Genomic DNA, 24,557 nt, shown 5'->3' with positions numbered 1-24,557 from the left:
TATATATATATATATATACACGGTGGGCCATTTTAATCTCAACAGCCATATATCTCGATTTTTATGCATGCTCTGGAAAAATAGTTCAGACAAAAGTTGCTCGGAGTAATAGGAGCCAACTATCTGTGCAATCAGATTTGACCTTGACAATAAATGTCAAGGTCATTTCAAGGTCAAAACGTTTTTTCTTATGGGAACCCATATTTTTTAAACTGGATTCGAAAAAAGCGGAAAATTTTACGTCCAGATACGTATCTAAGTTCAACATTAACGTGACCTTCATAGGTCAAATAAATTTCTAAAAACCAACCCTGCTAAACCACAAGTAGGCTAACCCAATAGTTAGGTTAATCTAAAGACGAGCAGGCAACCCTACAACCACGTGATCGCTGTAATTTTACCCTTGCGGAACCTTACTTTTAGCACTACCCAAAAACAACGACGTGGACGTAGTAAGGACTGTTTCCTAGACGAAATTTACTCAACACTCTAGGCCATTTCCAAAGACGTTTAAATTTATGCCTACAAGCAGACGGACGCAACTTCGAACATTTGATTTGTGGGTGAATGACCCCATCGTGAGAGGCAAGGGGACTCACGTTAAGCAAGCACTCCATTGTGAGAGGCAAGGGGACTCACGTTAAGCAAGCATCTCATCGTGAGAAGCAAGGAGACTCACGCTAAGCAAGCACCCCATTGTGAGAGGCAAGGGGACTCACGTTAAACAAGCACCCCAAGGGAAACAGTCCTTACTACGTCCACGTCGTTGTTTCTGGGTAGTGCTAAAAGTAAGGTTCCGCAAGAGTAAAATTACAGCAATCACGTGGTTGTAGAGTTGCCTGCTCATCTTTAGATTAACCTAACTATTGGGTTAGCCTACTTGTGGTTTAGCAGAGTTGGTTTTTAGAAATTTATTTGACCTATAAAGGTCACGTTAATGTTGAACTTAGATACGTATCTGGACGTAAAATTTTCCGCTCTTTTCGAATCCGGTTTTAAAAATATGGGTTCCCATAAGAAAAAAACGTTTTGACCTTCAAAAGACTTTGACATTTATTGTCAAGGTCAAATCTGACACAGATAGTTGGCCCCTATTATTCCGAGCAACTTTTGTCTAAACCATTTTTCCAGAGCATGCATAAAAATCGAAATATATGGCTGTTGAGATTAAAATGGCCCACCGTGTATATATATATATATATATATATCTTATTAAAACTTATCCTACTCCTATAATGGCAGAATTTTGCGTATATAAAGGCACGGTGCCTCGAGCAGTTTGTGTGCATTAAGCGTGAACTTGGCGCCAGGCATTACCGTGCTTCTTGATCTTGTCTTCTAAATCTCGCACGATTTGGACATATTGTTTTGCCGCGATAATATTCCGAGAGAGTAAGATAATGTAATTACGGGACATGCGACAAAGATACCGTTAACGCAGTCGCGGCAACTTGTCGACGTTAAACATTTTATTTTTTATGATTGGCAGCCCTATGTTTTTAGCAACACTTTGGCGAGAAAAAGAGCGTGATTTAGCCAAATTGACTACACTGTATATACTTTTACCATGCGTTAACCTTCTCGTTTTGTAACACTAAAGAAAGAGTAACGTCGTTGACAGGACCATCAGTAACTTTAAAAAACAAAAATACAAAAAAAGCAAAAAAATAGATGAAGTTTTTATTATTGAAGTTATTTTAATTAAAAAAATAAATATATTCTTGTACACGTCATAGTATGTCGCACAGTATCGTTTGAAAACGAAGACGCATAGGTGACACTTTACATTCTTAGTTCGATGAAAGTTCAACTAAGGTGAAAGATGTTCTCAAACCTGGCTCGATATCCGACCCATACACTGGTACTGTCGATAATACCGACGCGATTATTGATAATACCGACGCTCGTGTGTTAGTGCCATCATCAGGATCATGAAAAAAACAATGCGTTAAAAATTCTTTATGTCAAAAAAGAGAAAGATCCCAATAGCCAAGATTTCTTTTGCGCAAATCGACAGATCTTGTATGCCTAAGTCCCGTTTGCACAGAAAATTTTTACGCAAATCCTGATTGTCCATAGTTATCACAGATGTCGTAGTTGACTAAGATTTAATTTTTCCAAAGTGACTATTGCACAGATTTTGTTTGCACAGATTCCATTTACACATAAACTGCAGTGCACAGATCCCAATTGTTCAGAATCCTGTTTGCACAGAAATCATATTGCGCATCTTGTTTGCGTAGGAACCTTATTGCAATGATCCCGTTTGTACAGAAAGTTTTTGCGCTTTATAAAAAACGTTTCACTTTACTCTGATCAAATTTTTTATGTTTTTTTTATCGTGTTGTTAACGTGTAGGCAGAGGAGGCTGTGCCTCCTTGCACCTCCCCCCAAAAAACTAACCTAATCTAATCTTGTCACTATAACATCATTAATATCACGATGCATAGTGTTTTATATGTGTAACATCATACATGTGTCAGTATATTAAAATATTATTATAAGATATAGAAAATAAAATAGTATTGCAATAGTTATGTTTGTACTTGGCAAGTGTAGTTTGTAGTAAATTTTTTATGATAAAAATTATATTTTTACGCATTTTATACGCATATTAAAGTATAAATGTCGGTGTTTTATTAGCAAAATATTCGTTGTCGCATTTTGACGTAAAGAATTTTTGACGCATTGTTCTTTTTTATGGTCTAGATTATTGGCAATAACATACAAACGTCGATATTATCAATAATTGTGTCAATAATATTGACCAGTATATGGATCGGATATTGGGCCGCTGGCGAAGACGAGAGGAAAACGGCGCAGTAGTAGCGACTGGAGGAGAAATATTTTTCTTGGGACGGCATGATATGATGTACTTCTCTGTAATAAAAGTCTTACTAGAAATTTTATTACGACAGTTCTTTTTATTTAAAAAAAAACTTAAAGAAATTATTTTTAGATTGTCTTAAATTGAGATATTTTCTTTAAAACATACATATACAAGTTACAATAACAAATATTGATGTGTGTATTGTTTTTATAGGCGGATTAAACTCTAAAAGCATTTTAAGAATAACAGTGCTTGATGAAAATGACAACGGTCCGAAATTTATACGTATGATAATTTTCCCGGATCAGGGAGTGCGAGTATCACAAGATCCCGTTGTCAATATATCTTCTGAGAAAAACGAAATGAAGGATGTAGAAGTTCAACCCAATAACTTGGTGTACAGTAATATACGACGTTCGCCACTTTTGCTAGTGCCAGAAAACACTACTATTGGTGTGCCGATAATTCGTGTTTTAGCAGACGACAAGGACGACGGAACAAATGCTGTAATAATGTATAGTCTAGGCAACGAAACAACTGAAAGCGGAACTCGTGCACGTCGCTACGACGTGACCAGCCGTCGATACTTCCATCTCGATTCACGCACAGCCGAAATATCCGTCGCCCGTAGTCTACCGTCAGAAAAAGACATCCAATTATTTGTTGTAGCAAGCGATTCCGGTAACTTGTCGGACAATATTACTGTCAGGATTCATGTGACGGATGCAAACGATCATGCTCCTGTCTTTGACAAGTCCTGGTACACTTTTGACGTAGCTGAAAGTACCTATTCAAATCAAGCAGTAGGTACAGTGCGAGCAATTGATAGTGATTTTGGTGTAAATGCCGAACTGAGTTACAAGCTGATTACGAGCCACGAAGATTCGGGTCTTATCGGCAATGTATCGCGATCATTTGATGTGGATTTATATAAAGGAATAATACGAGTAAATGGAATTCTTGATCGAGAAAAAAGTACGACTCATCGTCTTCTTGTGATAGCTTGCGATCACGGCTCGCCGGTTTTGAGCTCATCCGTAGAGGTGGAGATCAACGTGTTGGACGTGAATGACAATGCGCCAATGTTTCACAGTTACGACGAGCTGGAAGAAGGCGGTCGATTGCCAGTTTATCGAACTTCTGTTTTAAAGAATATTCCAATTGGCACACAAGTGGCCAAAGTATACGCAAATGACAGCGATTTTGCTGGTAATGGAAATGGATTGATCCTGTTTGACTTAAGTTATCAAAATCGAACAGAAAAGCAATATTTTGCGGTGGATAACAAGGAGGGTATCATCACGACCATCGCCAAACTTGACTATGAAACTAAGAACGACTATTGCTTGATTGTCATTGCAAGCGATCTCGGATCGCCAATTAGTTTAACTTCCTCGGCTGTAGTTCGCATTAATGTATTAAATGTCAATGACGACGACGAAGCAGAAAACAAAGTGCACAAGATGCCATCTTTTCAACATCAATATTATGAAGTAGAAGTTGACGAGAACGCTTCTGTACCATTGCTAATTGCGCAATTAGATCTTGCTGATAGTTATAATGATGACCATGTAAGATACAGTATCGTAGCTGATCGTTTTAACAATAAGGAATACTTTTCGGTCAATCCTAAAAACGGTTCTCTCTACCTCATGACAGAAATCGATCGAGAAATTAAAGATCGGTACGAAGTAAAAATTAGAGTTGATAGACTCGCCCGTGATATGCCAGTGATGATTTATCCTATCGTTGACGAGAGAGTAAACGGCTTAGCACCTAACGAAGTCAGGGTAATTGTGAGAGTAAAAGATGTGAATGACAACTCACCCAAATTCAAATCAAAAGACAGACCTATTCTCGCCGCTATACCTACTAGTGCCCATTACGGCTACGAAGTCGTCAAAGTAGAGGTAAATGTATTCATGTCCAATAAAATAAATTATATTGTCCTGCATCAGGAAAAGTAGTTTTCTTTTAATCGCTTCCTAGTACCGCGCGCCATTCTTTTCCGGTTTCCGTCGGCGGACTGAGATCATTTATATACTCGCACAATCAATAGTACAGTTATAGATACTACCGATTCGTGTGTTATCATAATTACAAGAGCATCAAAAAGAACAATGCGTAAAAAATTCTTTACATCAAAATGTGACAAACATTTTTTTAATAAAATGGTCGATATTTAATATACTTTACTATGCACGTATAAAATATAATTTTTTATTATAAAAAAACGTAAAATAGAAAATTATTATGTTTGAACAAAAAAGAATGGTCAACAAAATCAGATGAACAAAAAATTAATCATTTTTTACTCCTCTCAGAAATAAACAATTCATACAAAACTGTTAAGAGTATCACTCAAGGAACAAAAACCGTCCTCATCACTTTCTCGAAAAACGATGGAAAAGTTGTTAACAATGGATGCAAACATGTCAATGTAATAATGGTCAAACGTTTCTATTTTTGACAGCTTTTTTATCGGTTTTTGTAAAAGTAATAAGAATGTTTTTGTTCCTGAGTGATACTCGTAACGGTCCTACATGAATTTCTTATTTCCATGCAAAACCAAAAATGACCATTTTATACTAGAGCCAAAAATGGGCTATTTTTTAACAGAGTAGAAAATGGCCTCGTCTGGAAATGAAAAATTCATGCAGGACCGTTAAAAGTATCACACAAGAAACAAACAATGTTCTTATTACTTTCCTGAAAAACGATAAAAAATTGTCACAAAATAAATGCAAAGATGTTCGATCAGTGTTATTTGTACATATTGCGCCCGCGAGAGCGAAACGGCGCTTTTGCTGGACTCCGGAATTCGCGCACGCAGTCGCGGCAATAAGGAGACGTGACTACTTAACAAAAAGAGCTTTATTACACAAAGAATACAAAGAAAATCCCGAGCAGAACAAAACGTCGAGACGCGTCGTGACAGATCCGAGTTACAATTTTTTAATCGCCAAACCGGTAAACTACGTACGTCGCCGGGCGACAAATGAACGTACGGCACGCGCGGCGTACACACGATGTCCGCGGCACACGATAACATTGCTCCCTTCTTCCAGATCGTCGTCCCGATCAAAAGGAGACAACCGTCCTGATCCTTTCTAGGCTGCTGTTCTAGGATCTTGAGAGAGATTCTCGGAAACTCTTCTCAAAAATCCCGGAGCGTGGTCCTGATATCCTCCTGATTTCGGACAAGAGAAGGGTAACCTAACCCGCGTGGACCCAATGTCCTTACAGAACTTCTCAAGTCCCCGTCTCGACATTCGCCCAATGTCCCACGGAAAATCACGCTCAAATACCATAGGAGAGGCGGTCTTCTTTAAAACACTTTAATTAAATCGTTGCCTTCACCTGTTTGACACAATTATCCCTCAACGTTACCGACTCAGGAAAAGGGACGGGACAGGAACAGATTTTTGAATCGTAAACAAAACAATGAGTATTCGTACTTCAAATATTTTATACCTTAAAACAAAAAATCATTTATTATATCTTAAATTAACTTTTTTGTCAACAATCACTTATCATTAAATTCTTTTTTTGTTGAAAAAACGCTAAACACTTGGACGGAACTCCAATGTGAATTCTACCTTTTTACAAAAAGAAGCTAACTTATCCGTATGTACCACCTTGCACTTATGTTTGCTCGAACAACAAATACAATAATCCACATTGCTTAATCTTTTTACAATCTCATAAGGTCCTTCCCAATTCTTTGTAACACTTTGGAGCTCTCTCTGTGCTCTTCCGTGAATTATAGAACCAAACTTTCTGCCCCGCTTTGAAAAGAGTATGCTTAGCTTTCTGGTCGTAACGCATCTTCGCCCTATTAAACTTCATCTACAAACGCTCTTTTATATTCCGATGTACTTTATCCAACTTCACCTGCAGAACCCGTGTTAATAATCTTCCGCCGACTCTAAACAATAATTCGAGGCAAGCTCCGAAATAAATAAGTTTTTCAAAAGAAGACGGAGTTCCCGACCGAAATACAGCTCCGCAGGAGTAACTTCCATCGCCTCATGTTTAGAAGACTTATAGGCCAGAAGAAACATTAGAACTCAATCAGAACTCAACGGTCTCAATTCCTCTGACTTTCTTGCACAAACTTTGACAAATACTGGACAATTGTTTGATGTTGTCTCGCCTGCTCCCGCCCAACTGCAGAGAACAGTCGTTCTTGTTTTTTTAATTCCTAAAACTCACGCCAACTTCTAAAAGAGTTGCAACTCAAAATCCAACGGCACTCCATACCTAGAAATCACCGAGCGTTCTATGTGACCACAGTACAATTTGACACCAAATTATTGAACACAAAATTTTTGGACAAATTTATTGAACACAAAATTATTCGACACAAATTTATTGAACACAAAATTATTTGACACCAAATTATTCGACACCAAATTACTCGACACTGTACGATTCGACACCGTACGATTTGATGCCAAATTATTTATCACCGTACAATTCGACACGGTACTATTGGACACATTACAAATGACAAGCAATGTGCATCGTGACAATTAGTAATAGTTGTAACGCAGGTTAGGTTAGGTCAGATTTTTTCGGGGAAGTGCAGAGAGAGGAGCGGAGTCTTTTCCCCGTCCACACGTGTACAATAATGTGTGATGCAAACAAAATATTTACTTATAAACAATACACGATATCGAAAAATGTACTGTGTCCAATCGTACGGTGTCAAATAATTCGGTATTGAATCGTACGGTATCGAATAAATCGGTATCGAAGCGTACAATGTCAAATAATTCGGTGTCAAATTATATAGTGTTAAATAATTCGGTGCCAAATCATACGGTGTTGAATTGTACGACGTCAAATAAGTCGGTGTCAAATAATTCGGTGTCGAATCGTAGGTAGTAGAGTATTACCCGAAATCACCTGATTCACGAACACTTCTTAACATTCTTCAAAGAAAATGCCTCAACCCATTTAGTGAAACAGTCCACCACAACGATAAGATATTTGTTCCTTGAAGTTGATACCGGAAAAGGACCAAAAATATCTATTTGCAATCTTTTAAAAGGAGCTTCCAAAGTGTATATCTGCAACGGCGATCTACCCTTATCCGAAGGACTTTTTTTAGCAACACACTTGACAAGATTTGCACCAGTTCTTTACACGTTGCCTAGTAAAGCTGTTTCCGTATTTTCTCCAGCGTTTTATTTACTCTAAAATGCCCACCGGAAAAAGCATCATAGGCTTTCTCTAAAACTCGCTTGTAAAACTTCCGAAGAATGACAATCTGCAGAAAACTGGTTTTCAGATTAGGAGCTTCTCATCTTTTATGCAAAACGCCATTTTAAATAACCAAAGCATCCCAATGAGATCAATAGATTTTATAAGATGGACCTCTAGCTGAGACTTTCTCCTATGACGGACGAACACCTGTTTCCTTCCCCTACAAGATTATAAAAATCGCATTATCTTCCTACTGCTCCGTACGCCACTCCACTGTTTTACCGTCCTCAAGCACTATCCATACAATACGCTCTTATCGCTCTGCTGCTCTCTTCTCTTTTGCTCTTAAGCAAAACTTGCATCCGTACTTCACACAAGACTGTCTGGACAAACCATCCGCATTTTTATGCAATTTTCCGTTACGTCCATAAAGATAGTGATGAAACATTTTCACTGAATCAATAACAGCTAAAAGCCGAGTCACACAGCAATTTCTCTTAGCCTTGCTAAGGAGACACTGCCTGGATTAAACAAATTTCGAATTATTTTTAGTATTGTAAACAACAGCTTCGCTATCGACAAGAATTCTCACAAATGATATGTATGAACGGACTGTTCGATCCGGATGCAAGGTGATATGCAAGTAATTGTTATACTAAATTATTCTCCAAACGTTTTGAATTTTATTTGAGTCATCTTCAGTGGAGATACTATACAATTTAGAATGAGAAATATTATAATAAACACCAGATTACAATTCAGTATGTTAAACAATGTTTTATATGAAAGAATCGCAACGCTCGCATACCTTAATTAACATTGCTTCATCCTTAGTTAACGATGGATATAACAGTCAAAAGAATAAAATAAAATAAAATAAAATTTACAATAATAGTTAGAACGTGTAAAACTGAGTATTACATTGTCATATTAGGTATACAACTTTGCTTCCGCTGTTTTTCTATAGATGCTATTAGCGAAAAGTAGACGTCGAGTACATACATTATAGATGACTCTCAATACTCTTTAGTATCTTGTGAACATAACCTGATAGCACCAGTAGTTGATTTGTGTTTACATCATATAGTTATTCTCGAATAAAAATGTCAACTTATGAGCCGAATTCTCGTCATTTGCGGGAGGTGTTAATTTATTTTTTTAATATTAAAAAATCTGCGGCTGAGGCTTACTAAATGCTCTCAGACGCTTATGGTGAGGCTGCTATGAGTGAAAGAACATGTCGTGAGTGGTTTCAATGCTTCAAGAGCGGTGATTTTTGCGTAGAAAACCGGCATAGTGGTGGAAGATCAAAAGTTTTTGAAGATGAAGAATTAGAGCATTTGCTCAATGAAGACTCGTGTCAAAGTCAAGAGGAGTTGGCAAGATTATTGCAAGTGAGCCAACAAGCAGTTTCAAAACGCCTAAACAATCTGGGAATGATCCAGAAGCAAGGATACTGGATGCCATACGAGTTGAAGCCGAGAGATGTTGAACGGCGTTTCTGTATCTGTGAACAGCTGCTCGAAAGACAAAAACGGAAAGGAATTTTGCATCGCATTGTGACTGGTGATGAAAAATGGGTTTTTTACGATAACCCCAAGCGCCGAAAATCATTGGGATATTTCGGCCACGCTTCTGCGCTGACGGCTAAACCGAATATTCACGGCTTCAAAGTCATGCTCTGTATTTGGTGGGACCATCTCGGTGTAATATATTATGAGCTGTTAAAACCGTCTCAAATAATCACAGGAGATCTTTATCGAACGCAATTAATGCGTTTGAGCCGAGCATTGAAAGAAAAACGGCCGCAATACCTTGAAAGACACGATAAAGTTATTTTGCAACATGACAATGCTCAGCCTCATGTTGCAAAAGTTGTCAAAACATACTTAGAAACGTTGAACTGGGAATTCTTGCCCCACCCGCCGTGTTCTCCAGACGTTGCTCCTTCTGACTATCACCTATTTCGATTTATGGCACACGGCCTGAGGGACCAGCACTTCCAGTCTTATGAACAAGTCCAAAATTGAATCGATTTGTGGATTGCTTCAAAAGATGACCAGTTCTTTCAACGCGGGATCCGATTGCTGCCAGAAAGGTAGGAGAAAGTAGTGGAAAACAATGGACAATACTTTGAAACATAAATATATAATCAGTTTTTTACAATAAAGCTTTGAATTTTGAAAAAAAACGGCGGAAGCAAAGTTGTATACCTAATAACTAAACAAGAAGTCAAATAAGTCACGTCAACAAGCTCTATGCTAGTTCCCTCTAGATAAAATACAAAAATTGAAACTAAATTTGATTGAGAATTAGAAGATAAATGTTGTCCAGACTCTTTGTGTCTTGCATAACATTAATACTATTGTGATGTAATTTTATATGTGACATTTCCAATGTTATTCTCTTGAAATAATTTGATTCAGTGTCAAGAATGGAAGTTGTATTCCAATCAAAAGAATGTCTAGTGATGACAATGATCCACTACGACTGAGTTTTTTTGATCTGACTTGATATAGTACATATGTTCTTTTAATCTAGTTTGTAAGTGTCTCTTAGTTTGTCCTACGTAATTGGCACCACAATCGAGACAATTGATGTTGTATACAACATTTTTAGTTTTTGTGAGAGGAATGCTGTCTTTCTGTGGTTTAATAAATTTATTAAGTTGATTGAGATTTCTGTATGATAGTTTAATTTGTGAGTTATTAATATTGTTATTTGTAAAGAAATCTTTGTTATAATTGTCAATTGTTGGTGTGTATGGTAATAGAAAATAAAATTTATTATTGATCTTGTCATTGACCACCGGACATTCCAAATTATTTTTGTTTAGCTTAGTCGTGAACAAGAATCTTAGTCTCTTGATTATCGTACAAAAAATAAAATGAATTGGATAGTTATTATTAATTAGTGTATCTATGCAAAAAGTGATATTTTTGTGGTGATATATTGGATCAGATAGGAGAATGGCTCTATTTATTAGTGTATATATGGTTCCTATTTTTTGACTTATTGGATTTTGTGACAAAAAATTAAGGTATCTACCGGAAAATGTTGGTTTGTGATACCAATCACAACTAACATTGTTTGTTAAAATGAGACGTAGATCCAAGAAACCAAGACCCTCGTCCGCTTGTATTTCCTGAGTAAATCGAATACTTTGCTGAAGTGAATTAAAAATGTGTACTGTTTCTTTAACTTTGTTCTTAGATAAGGCAATTATACTGTCATCCACATATCTAAAGTAAATCGGTATCTGGAATTTGATGGTGTTTAAGGCTCGTAATTCTAAGTCTTACATAATTATATCTGCTAAAATGGGTGAAAGTGGTGAACCCATAGGTGTACCGAACGTTTGTTTGTAAATATTGTTGTCAAATGTAAAGTATGTGGAAGACATTACAAATCTCAACGCCTCAATAAGAATTTTTCTTTACTTATTTTAGTATGCAATTTGATGTGGTTCCATCGTTTAGATGCGCTCATTATTGCTAATTCTGTTGGTACGTTTGTAAACAATGTTTGTAACTAAGGATGAAGCAATGTTACTTAAGGTATGCGAGCGTTGCGATTCTTCCATATAAAACATTATTTAACATACTGAATTGTAATCTGGTGTTTATTTTATAATATTTCTCATTCTAAATTGTATAGTATCTTCACTGAAGATGACTCAAATAAAAGTCGAAACGTTTGGAGAATAATTTAGTATAACAATTACTTGCATATCACCTTGCATCCGGATCGAACAGTCCGTTCATACACATCATTTTGAAATTTAACACAATCCAGAGATCATCTCATATCAAAACATTAATTCTCACAAATTTCTGGTAATAAGAACAAAACCCCAGGAAGCTATGAACCTGCTTTCTATTCTGCAAAACCGGCCACTTCAAAACCTTGATCTTCTCCAGATCCGTAGAAATTTTCCCAGTCGAGATCACATGCTTCAAATATTTCACCTTTTCCGAAAAAACTGCATTTCTTTGTATTAAGTTTCATATTTGCTGCTTTAAATGTCAGAAACACCTCTCTCATATTTGACACCATCTCTTCTAACGTTTTCCCAAAAACAATCACATCGAGATAAACCAGACAGATCCTGAAAAGCAACTTCTGAAGAATCCGCTTCATCAACTGCTCGTATGTGGCCGGTGCATTGCACAACCCGAAAGGCATCACATAAACTGCTACAATCCATTCCCTACCAAAAAAGCAGTTTTCTCTTTATCCTCCTGGCAAATCTTAACCTGCCAATAACCACTCTTTATATCTAAAGTAGAAAACCACGCGTTATCTGACAACTGTTCCAAAATATCGTCAACCTGGAAAGAGGAAAAGAATCTTTCACCGTAACAGCATTTAATTTGCGGTAGTCCACGCAGAACCTTAAGGACCCGTCCTTCTCTTTCACTATAACAGCCGGAGAAACCCACGGGCCAGAAGACTCTTCAATAATCCCTTGCTCTCTCATTTCACAAAGTATCTTCTTTACTTCCGCCCGCATGCCAAACGGTATCTTCTCGGGGCTTGTTTAATCGGACAAGGATCCTGAAGATTGATCTTATGCTGCAGGACACCGCAATTGCCAGCCACAATTTGCTCGGTAAAGATATGAAATTTGTTTAAGAAATCAGCAAAAACACTTTTTTGTGCCTCATCAAGACTAACAAAGTCCCGCTCAAAGAGCTTTTTCAGGCACGACGGGACTCTATCGGACTCCGCGCTCACTCGACAAGTTCCACTTGTCTCACAAGAAGGAGCAACATATAACATTTTCCAAACTTTGTTTCAACTCTACTTTCCTGAAGAGATCTACCTCTAGAATGCAATCCTCGAGCCAGTCCGCCACATATAGAGGCATGCTAAGAGAGACCTCTCTCAAAGCTATTTGAGCTACGCATTTAAACTTAATTTAAACCGTTTCTCCCGTCGTCGGATACCTTAACTTAGGTTCCTCTGACAGCTCCTTTAGCATTGAACTTTATCTTATTGACCAACTTTGCACTTACTGTCGACTTACTACAAGTCACAACTTGTATCAAGCTTGACAAAATATTGTTATTAAATTAGCCCTTCAATACAAATAATTCCTCTTCTCTCCCAATCTTATAAGCCAAACGTCTTACACCCGGGATGTTCTTCCTTCTAGCCGAGTTTACCCCAGCAAGCTCGACTAACTCCTGTTTCCCTGGGACAAGTTCGCCGGACATTTATAACAAAAGTGTTCGTTCTTCCTACATTTCCAACACTCCTTTTTTCTGTCGCTTGTCCTCGACGCGTCCTTCTCTCTCATTTCACGCTTGCTACCAACATCCTCTTTCTTCCAGTTGTGAAAGAAAAGGTAGCTTTGTACTCGTTCCGTTTATAATGGGGGAAACGTCCACGCTCGATCCGTGCGTCCCCTCTCTCTCTGTCACCACTCCCTCCGAAGCTATTCTCCTGAATAATGTTAATCGCTTTTGCCCTTTCTACCACGGCCTTCAACGAAGAAAAATTCTCCAGCTGCAAGGTCTGCTTCACGAACATGTCAGAGAGCGCAACAACAAACTGTGCACACGCGATCTTCTCTCGGATCGTATGCACACTCTGGATAAACCAAACGAGTGGCATTTACTTAGACACCATTCAATTAGACACAGTGCAATTAGACACAGAAAGATGTGTACTGTTTAATTAGACACGTTCACTTGGACACCGTTTATTTGCACACCGTTTACTTAGACACCGTTTAAATGCGCACCGTTCACTTAGACACCGTTAATTTGCACACTGTTCATTTGCGCACCGTTTATTTGCACACTGTGCAGAAGGACACCACTTATCTAGTAACTGTGCAGTTGTACACCGTACTGCGCAGGTGCATCCGAAGGATGCGCATTGCAGAAGTCTTTTACATTGTGTAGTAAGCATATAGGCAGGGGGGCTGCGCCCCTCCACAGGAGGAAGGGCTCCCCTTCGCTCGGGGGCGAGGGGAGGGGCTTTGTCCCTCCTCCTCGCTCCCCTCTTCACGTTGGTCCCTCGCTAAGTCTAAGCGTCTTGCGCCGAGATTTTCGGATGCGCCTGCGCAGTACGATGTACAACTGCACAATTACTAGATAAGTGGTGTCCTTCTGCACAGTGTGCAAATAAACGGTGCACAAATAAACAGTATGCAAATAAACGGTGTCTAAGTGAACGGTGCGCATTTAAACGGTGTCTAAGTAAACGGTGCGCATTTTTTACGGTATCTAAGTAAACGGTGCGCATTTTTTACGGTGTCTAAGTGATTGGTGCGCATTATTACGGTGTCTAAGTGAACGGTGCGCATCTGTCTGTGTCCAATTGCAACGTGTCCAATTGCACTGTGTCTAATTGAACGATGTCCAACTGCACCGCTTCCAAACCAAACGAGCCAGCCACTACAGATCCGCTCACAGTGTCGCAAAATCCTCCCCATTGCTCTATCTTTGGTTTGTGAATTGTGTGTAATAATTTTGGAAAAATTTCCGCTACCCAAAACGTAATTTCAATTTAGAGCGTATCTCCTGGTAGCTGAAACTTCCTTCCAATCTCTCTAGAACCGAGCGCGCCTTTCCACTATTTGTGGCCAAAACCGTTGCTTTCGTCGCGTCATTCCATCCACTCGCACGGGCGACCAGCTCAAATTGCACGAGAAACTTGCGCCAAACACTCCCGTCAAACACATCCGGCTTGATTTTGACACTCGTTAATTTACTTGCCCAAATAGGAGAATAATACAGGCTTACAAAAAAATGGTCTGAACTCAAAATGGGAAACAGGTTTTCTTACATATTTTGAGGTGCTGAATCCAAATCTGAAGTCAAAATAAGGGGTTTCCCAGATCTTCTGTAAATTGCGTTTAATTATTAGAAAATCCTGGAAACCAGGGAAAAGGATTCAGATAATCTCGTTAGAGTGAGCCTATTAAATAGATGAAGAGACAATATCAAGTCATTTTTATTCAGTTTCATAATAAATCCATTGTTTCATCCTTAGCGTTCCGAAACTGAATAAAAATGACTTGTTAAAGGTAATTAAAGACACAGAAAACAGTGTAAAATTTGTAGACAATAAAACAGCAGATTCTATTCGCAACTGCGTTATTCCCAAATTAGACAGTTTTTTGACAACCACTCCAAAAATAAGTGATATTGACAAGCGTATATTACAAAGATTTAAACAGGTTGAAATGTTCCGAAAGAATAATCCGGATATCTTGTTTACCCGAGCGGACAAGGGCGATGTGACTGTCGCTGTAGATAAAAACAGTTACATAGAGAGAATAAACGCTATGCTTAACGATCAAACCACTTACGTTAAAATCAATAGAAATCCTACAAAAAACATAGAGGATACTCTTAACACCCTCCTAAAAAAATGGGTAGCCAAAAAATACATTGGTGATGTGGCTTACAAATCCATGCGTTCTAATGAGGGTTGCGTTCCTAGAGCCTATGNTGTGCCAAAAATACACAAACCTGAGGCTCCATACTGACTGATTGTGTCTTCCGTGGGTAGCCCACTTCACAAATTTGCGGAATTTTTACACAATATTATTTACAAGAACATTCCGAACGCAAAAAGCAACATCGCCAATAGCATAGATTTTGTAAAGAAAATCAAAAAAACTAAAATCCAAAGAGGTCACATGCTTTTGTCCCTTGATGTCACATCGTTATTTACAAATGTACCGATTGATCTGGTTTTGAAAGGCATGAAGATTAGGTGGAAGTACATTAGAAATAATACTACAATCCCACTTAACGATTTTCTAACAGCTATAGAATTTGTATTAAATTCTACATTTTTTCGTTTGATGGCCTGATTTATAAACAAACTTATGGTGTTCTCATGGGGTCACCTTTATCTCCGGTAGTCGCAGACTTAGTTATGCAGGATTTAGAATCTTCGATTTTGAAAAAACTTAATTTTAAACCATCTTTTTACTATAGATATGTAGATGATTTAATTTTAACAGCACCTTCTCATGAATTAAATAATTTACTTAATAATTTCAATAGTTATAATAGCAGATTACAATTTACTTGCAAAACAGAAATTAAAAAATCATTGAGTTTCTTAGATGTCAAGCTGATTATTGATGAGAGCAACGAAATAGTTTTCGACTGGTACCATAAAAACACATATTCGGGTAGATATCTTAATTTTTACTCCGCACACCCAACATCACAAAAAGTGGGGACAATTATAAATTTGGTAGACAAAGTTTTTCATTTATCTCATCCTCAATTTCATGAAAAAAAACCTTAAATTTATTATAGACATTTTAATTGATAATAATTACCCTCTACAATTCATCTTCAATATTATTAACAATAGAATAAAATTCATCATTAACAACCAACTTAAAAACACATCGATACAAGTATCGGACACTATAAAAAATCATGAAGAGAAAAAGAAAGCATATTTTGTGCTGCCTTTCATCAATGGGTTGGCTGACTCATTGTCAAAGACCATAAAAAATAGAAAGAACTTCACGTTAGCATATAGAAGTATCAATAAATTAAACATGTTCATTAAAGCNATTAAAGACCCTATTGAACACGATTCTAATAAAAATATCGTATATTGCATTCAATGCAATTCTTGTAACGCGACATACGTAGGCCAAACGAAGAGAAAATTAAAAACAAGAATAAGAGAACACAGAAACCAGATCAATCGAAAATCGGAAAATCAATCTGTGATCACGGAACACAGACTCAAAAACAACCATGATTTTCAATGGGATAATGTGCAAATTTTGGACCATGAAAACCATTTGAATAGGAGATTGATTTCGGAGATGATAAATATTAGATTACAGACTAATGCTATCAACATAATGGCAGATACGGAAAATTTAAAACCTTATTTCTCCTTTATAGAGTCTCTCAAAACAAAACAAAATGTTTGATCATGTTTGCAAGGTGTGTTGTTTAGTACACACATACCTATTTTAATGTCAGAGGGGGGGTTTTAGACATATAAGACCTGTACTGTAAGGGCTGAGCATCAGTACTTTGTTTATCTTTTTGACACTGTTGTGTGTTCACAAGAAAACCATCTCGACACGTAAAGCGAAGTATTGATGTTCAGTTCAAAAATGAATTGAGTGAGTTTTTGTTTATTGCTTATTTGTGGTTTATTGTTTATTGCGATTGTGTTTTAGTTTTGAATTCTGACTCATTTGTGTATTTTTTAAATATTATATTATATAGAATTAATAATGTCACTGAAGAAGACTCAATCCAGGAGTCGAAACGTCTGACATTAATAAAGAAACATTCACATACACTGACATCCAGTATTTTTTGCCTCGTATCGGCCTTTTCATCGATTATTATTCTATTTAACAATTTCACGAGGTCCACAACATTACTATTTATATAGATATAAATTTGTTTAAACATAATAATTTCTATTTTACTTTCTTCTTATGATAAAGAACTTACTTTATACGTGCGTAAAGTATATTGCAGTATATAAAAATATATAAAAATATATTACAGTATATATATATATATATATATATATATATATATTAAAACATATTAAAATATATTTATTAAAGTATAAAAATCGGGTGTTTTATTAAAAAATGTTTGCTCTTCGATTTTGATATAGAAAGAATTTTTGCTTGATATGTAAAAACTTTTTGGTTAATATGCATAAAAGAGGAGTAATTTTTAATGGCCTTGACTTTGACACATAATTATGGTTCTGAGTGACGTTTAAAAGATTTTAGGTGATGATCACTTTTTATTGAAAAATTACACAAGCCTACAAGGACCAAATACAAAAATCAGAGTTGTGATTTTCTACGTTATTGTAGTTGTTGAATCCGAATCCGTCAGCAAAAAAAAGGATCACGTCATTTTTGAGATAAATAAAATAATATGAGCCAAAAACAATGATTTTTGCCATTTTCAAGGCGTTACTATGACTGACTAAATTATGTTGTTAACATTCTTCCAGCAGCATCTTAAATCGCTATTTTGTCTTGAAATTGCGAATTGTTTTTTTATTTCTGTGCGTTTTTTTCGCCGAGTTATGAGGGTTTGAAGATAGAAGTTTTCGACAAAGCACTGCCGAAATAGTGAAAAATCGACAATTATAAAGTAAATATTAAAAAAATTAGTATCTGTGGATTATTTGGATCGCTGAACACGAATCTGACGTCAGAAGTATAAAATTCAAAATAGCAAATAAAAAACAATTCTTGCACTTATCTAACCAAACCTAGCTTAGCCAGGCCATGGAAAAATAATAATAATTTGATATTTGATGGTTTCGCGGTGTGTAGTATTAACATACAAAGATTTTTTTTCGGGTTTGAACCGCGTTAGTGTCATTTTTATACCGACGTTTTGTGAACATTACAGCTCACTTCATCAGGGTTTGAAGAGCAGCTTGATACTTCCCTAGAAAATATACGGAATCTCTGGAGATATACAAACATCCAAACAATCTCAATAGAGACAATGGACATATGACTAGTTCACTATGGCATTCCATCTTGCCATAAACACATCCTCCCCTCCTTCTTACCATTCCACCCCTCCTCCACCACACCCTTCCCACTCCAATCTAGCGCTATAAAAAGGGACACCTGACCAAGAGCATCTCAGTATCAAGCTGCTCTTCAAACCCTGATGAAGTGAGCTGTAATGTTCACGAAACGTCGGTATAAAAATGACACTAACGCGGTTCAAACCCAAAAAAACATCTTTGTATGTTAATAATAATAATGCTAACCTAACAATTTCGTCATTTAAATAAATAGTTATTTAGATAAATAGTCAGTTACTAAAGTTAGTGTAGTACAGAAAATTATAATTCTAATCTAACAAGTACACCTACCCCTAAGATCCAAAAATCATTTAACTAGCTAAGTTTCCATTTTCAAACTTTTATAACTCGGCGAAAAAAATTGTACAGAAATAAAAACCTTATGCAATTTTTGAATCACAAAAGATAACGCTCTAAGATGCTGCTGAGAGAATATTAAAAACATAAGTTAGTCAGCCATAGTAACGACTTGAAAATGGCAAAAATTACTGTTTTTGGTCAATATGTACTCAATTTATCTCAAAAAGAGATAATATCCTGACGTGATGGACACTTTTTGCTAACAAATTCGGATTCAGCAACCAAACTTACGTTAGAAATACTACTCTGCTTCTTGTATTCTTTAGGACCCTTAATTTTGTAGACCTGTGATGTGTTATTAATAATATATCAATAAGCTATTTAAAATGATACATTAATAAAATAAAATTTCTGTCATACATAAAACGAAATTGGAAGGTCACAAATATGGCACAGTACAATCATTCGTTGTGCCCTTAAGCAAAGAAAGATGTGAGTCAGCTTTCGCTTTGCATGAAAAGTGGGGTGGATCTTGTTTTATTCGGAAATATTTCACCTGGTTTCATTATATTCATAAATAGCGTGCCTACGATATTTTGTAAATAAAAAATATACACATTTTACAGTAAATCATGCAAATAATTTTGTAGACCGTAAAACTGGTGTTCATACGCAAAATGTAGAAAGAGTATAGAAAGAAATGCAATCAAATATTTCGTGACACAATACGTAAAAGAATCATTATATACACTATCTTGCAGAATTCTTACTTAAAAGATCATACAATTACAATAAATGGATAGATGCTTTTTTAAAAAATTATAAATTATAGCCTCTAAATAATTTACATATTAAATGTATTATATAAAATTAAATGTATCATATAAAATAAAGATATTAAGTCTCATTAAACTTTTTTTGTAAATAGATATTCTTTTTTCGTAAATTTTTTTACCGAGAGATAATCAACATGTACACACACATAAACGAGAAGTTTGCGTAAAAAAACATGCGTGGGCGGAGGAGGAACTTTCCCTCTCTTTTTGCGCTTCCACTCCGTAATAATCTTTTTTTTCATAGGGGAAATACTTTATGCATACTCCAACCCCGGAGAAAAGATCAGCGTTTTATGGGACTCCCCCCCCCGAAAGATTCACTCACTAAACCTCCACAATGTGTCTGCCCTGCGTGTTTAAGGAGGGGGACCCAGTATCTCTTGCAAACCCTGTCAGGGGCCCTTTGCGCTTACATACATCTCGAAAAAGAACTGTTGTCATCTTTTGTAATCACGATTATTGCGGCGAGAACATACGTCACTTTGTCGCCTCAAACGGGTGCAAGACGGGTTGGAGCTCCCATTCCGACCCGTCACGGCCTCTGACAATGCAAGACGGACAGTTCAAGTGGTCTTTACTTAGACACCGTTCACCTGGACACGTAGCAATTGGACACGGTGAAAATAGACACACACTTTTAGACATGGTTCAGTTAGACACCGCGCAATTGCGCACCGTTTATTTCGACACCGTTCATTTAGACAACGTTCATTTAGACACTGTTCGTTTGGACACAGAAAGTATCACACTGTTCAATTAGACACAGAAAGTGTCACACTGTTCACTTGGACACCAAAAGTTTCACACTGTTTAATTAGACATTAAAAGTGTCACACTGTTTAATTAGACACTAAAAGTTGCATACTGTTTAATTAGACACTGTTCACTTGCGCACCGTGCAATTGGACACCGTGCATTTGCACACCGTTCACTTAAACATCGTTCACTTGCACACAGTGCAATTGGACACCGTGTATTTGCACACCGTTCACTTAGACATCTTTCATTTAGACACAAAAAAACTTTTTATTTAAACGCTTAAAAGATATTCATAATTTGTGCAAAACTTTTTGTTTGAAATACACGTGTGGACGGTGAAGGGGCAAAGCCCCTCCCCCTGCACTTCCTCCTCGAAAAAATCTAACCTAACCTAACCTGTGGTACTACTATCATTAATTGTCACTTTTTACTTTTTTTTTTTATTTTTTTCCATCTGTTACATACTCGCACAAATTATGAATATCTTTTAAGCGTTTAAATAAAAAGTTTTTTTGTGTCGGAATAAACGGTGCGCAAGTGAACGGTATCTAAGTAAACAGTGTGCAACTTTTGATGTCCAATTGAACAATGTGACATTTTTGATGTCTAATTGAACAGTATGACACTTACTGTGTCTAATTAAACAGTGCAATTTTCTGTATCCAAATGAAAAGTGTTTAAATGAAAGTTGCGTAATTAAACAGTGTCCAAATAAACAGTGCGCATAATTTTGTGTACAACTGAACGTTGCGCAAATGAACGGTGTCTAAACAAACGGTGCGCATGTGAACGGTGTCTAAGTAAACAGTGTACAAATGCATGGTGTCTAATTACATGGTGCGCATTTGAACGGTCTAATTAAACGGTGCGCATTGTTTTGTGTGCAAACAAACGGTGCGCACCTGAACGGTGTTCAAATAAACAGTGCGCAATTCCATAGTATTTAATTGAACCGTGTCCAATTGAACGGTGTCTAAGTGCACCGCTCCCGACAGTTCCGCAGCTATTGTCTACTTACGCCAGAGCAATACCCGACCTATAGAGTCCCTGACTAACTCTAACGTGACTCTGCCTCAACCAATATCATCACCGGAGATAGACCGTGTCTCTCCGGGCAGTTGTCTGTCAGTTGTAAGAGGAACCCTCTTCTTTGCCGCCGTCTTGCGAGAAAAGCAATAGTACGCTTCCGTTTGCTTTTGGCGGCCTCCGTCTGCAGCATTACTTGCTCGCAGAAAGCGACTACCGTCTTTTACACCTCTTTTCCACCGACCATTGTCTATACAACGACCGATAGGAAGAGGTTTCAACCAATTTGATTGACCAGAATTCGGCACTCACCGGCCCAAATTGAACATTTTTTTAGAATACGTTGCTACTTCGCAATGGTTGCCAATTCTAATCTAACCTAACCTAACCTCACTTACCTTTTTTACGAGAAACGCAGCCTTGCTTCCTGGGGCAAAGAGCGGAGAGTGTGAGACTCGCACCTACTAAAACTTCTCGGTGGCGTACCTCTGGAGTCTAACAAAGGGAATCCCTGGCAAACCTTGCGACCATTACTTCCCGGTGGTCCTCCTCAACCTAACCTCCGCCAAATCGTTGTCTGCTTCCATCTCCGACTTGTAAAAGCCGCATGTTCCCTAAGTCGTGGTGAGAGAAAGAGCAACAATCGCTTCTCACCACTCTTCCTTCGTGCAATGGAATTTGCGCAATGGCAGGGAGAACCCCCACTCTTTATGCTAAGCCCCGTCCTCCTGGATAAAGCCAGAAAAGTAAATCAAGTCCGATCTCATCCCAATCAAGCGGCTCCTCAAGAAGGTCGGATCATAGAATGCAGGACCGACTCTACATCTTTATCTCCAATCAATCGCTCGTGAAAGGTTCAAAATAATTAAAAAGGCCGATACGAGCAGTACATACAGGATGATCGTGTATAAAATAGAATTTTTTATTCAAAAAACAGACGTTTTGATCCACAAGTTTGGACCTTCTTTAGTGTAATGTGTTACATCTGATGAAAATAATAAAGGAATTAACGCAAAGAATACATTGTAATAAGATTAAAAAATAACAATATAATTAAACTCACTAAATTAAAACAAACTAATAATTCACAACATCACCACAATACAATCAAGTGATGTCACTCGAGTGAAATACAAAACTGTGTACTGGCAAGAAACATAACAACAAGCAAATATATAAAGATATCCCCACTATATGATCAGAAGATCAAAAGTTCACAATAGATCAAAAAACATGTTTATAAAAGTAAAAGTCTAAACATTTGATTTATACAATTTTAGAAAAGAGAAATAAAGTTTCAAACTGTCAGTATCCGACATAACATTTAATGAATTGTCCTGCAACTTAATGTGGAGCATTTCAGAAACTAATCGCTTATAAAAAAATGGTTCAGTTTCTAAAATTTTACCATTATTCCAATTGAAGTCATGACCAGTCTCTAAACGATGCTTCGTGACCACAGAAACAACAGCTGAATTTCTATTAATCTGATTTCTATGTTCACTAATTCTCGTTTTTAACTTGCGCTTTGTTTGTCCCACATAAGATACATTACAACTATTGCAATTAATCTGATACACAACATCTTTAGTTTGATCATGTGTTAACTTGTCCTTTCCGACTTTAATAAATTTACTCAATTTATTCAAACTACGAAAAGCCAAAGAGATCTCCTTCGTTTTTTAAAATAATCTTGAAATAGAACAAGATAGTTGTGGAAGAAAAGGAATAACAAAATATTTCTTAACAGCCTCAAGATCGCTAGAAACAGATTTTTTTCATAAAAAATCATCCTGATATTATGTTTACACGCGCAGATAAAGGCAATGTGACTGTAGCTGTTGATCGGACTTCTTATTTGGAAAAAATTAATAAATTGCTTAGTGATGTTACGACGTATTCTTTGGTTAATAGAAATCCTATTAAAAATATTGAAGACAATCTTAATAAACTTAAGAAATTGGGTACAGAAAGATTTTATTTCGGATCTTTCTTATAAATCTATGAAATCTAGCGATGGCTTATTACCTCGAGCTTACGGGATACCAAAATATCACAAAAAAGATAACCCGTTTAGATTAATTGTTTCTACGATAACTAGCCCGTTGCATCACTTTGCTGATTTTTTAAATAAATTGATTCAAAAAAGCATACCTGTCTCGAACAGCTTTGTTAGCAACAGTTTTGATCTTGTTAAAAACTTAAGGGATTTTACATTGCAGCACGATCATTTGCTTGTATCGTTAGATGTTATTTCATTGTTTACAAATATACCTATCGATCTAGCTATTAAAGCGATCAAAGTCAGATGGAAATATATTAAAAATAACATTAAAGTTCCTCTAAAAGAATTTTTAGAAGCAATTAATTTTGTTCTAACATCTACGTTTTTCTCTTTTAATAATAAAATATACAAACAGACATTCGGAATGCCTATGGAGTCTCCTCTTTCTCCAATTATTGCCGATCTTGTGTTGCAAGATTTGGAGAAATTCATTTTAAAAAAATTAACATTCAAGCCTTTATTTTATTTTAGATATGTGGACGATATTATTTTGACAGCGCCTCCTGATTGTTTAACTTTACTTTTAGACTTGTTTAACAGTTACAATAATAAATTACAATTTACTATAGAAGTTCAAAATAATGATTGTTTAAGTTTTTTGGAAGTTAAGATTTTGAATTTTAATGGTACAGTAATGTTTGATTGGTTCCACAAACATACTTTTTCTGGCAGATATTTANATTTTTACTCTGCCCATCCGTAATCACAAAAAATTGATACTGTTTTTAATATGGTTAATAAAATTATGTTATTATCTGACCCTTGTTTTCAACAAAAAAATTTTAAATTTATGATTGAGGTGCTCCTTATAAATAACACAGCCACACAAAAAAAAAAAATTTCTTTGGCCTGGGGATCAGACCATGTTTATTATATGTTTTTGGGGTCGCTGAATCCGAATCCGAGGTCCATTAAACCCCATCGGGTCGGAGTTCCGCCATAACCT

General features: G+C 36.6%; 1 protein-coding gene across 1 annotated transcript in view; it reads left to right on the top strand.

Annotated features, from left to right (window-relative positions):
• LOC109861179 (cadherin-89D-like) overlaps positions 1–24,557 on the top strand; it is a 36,537-nt gene that overhangs the window by 2,257 nt on the left and 9,723 nt on the right. The window contains exon 2 of the mRNA XM_020440722.1: positions 3,044–4,740. Within this exon, the coding sequence (XP_020296311.1) occupies positions 3,044–4,740 (1,697 nt within the window). The remainder of the gene's footprint in view (positions 1–3,043; positions 4,741–24,557) is intronic.

Source organism: Pseudomyrmex gracilis, unplaced genomic scaffold (assembly GCF_002006095.1).
Source record: "Pseudomyrmex gracilis isolate BER0280 unplaced genomic scaffold, ASM200609v1 scaffold_617, whole genome shotgun sequence".
NCBI lineage: Eukaryota > Metazoa > Arthropoda > Insecta > Hymenoptera > Formicidae > Pseudomyrmex > Pseudomyrmex gracilis.
The sequence above is the reverse complement of the archived record's forward strand: the minus strand, read 5'-3'. Positions and strand labels throughout refer to the sequence as shown.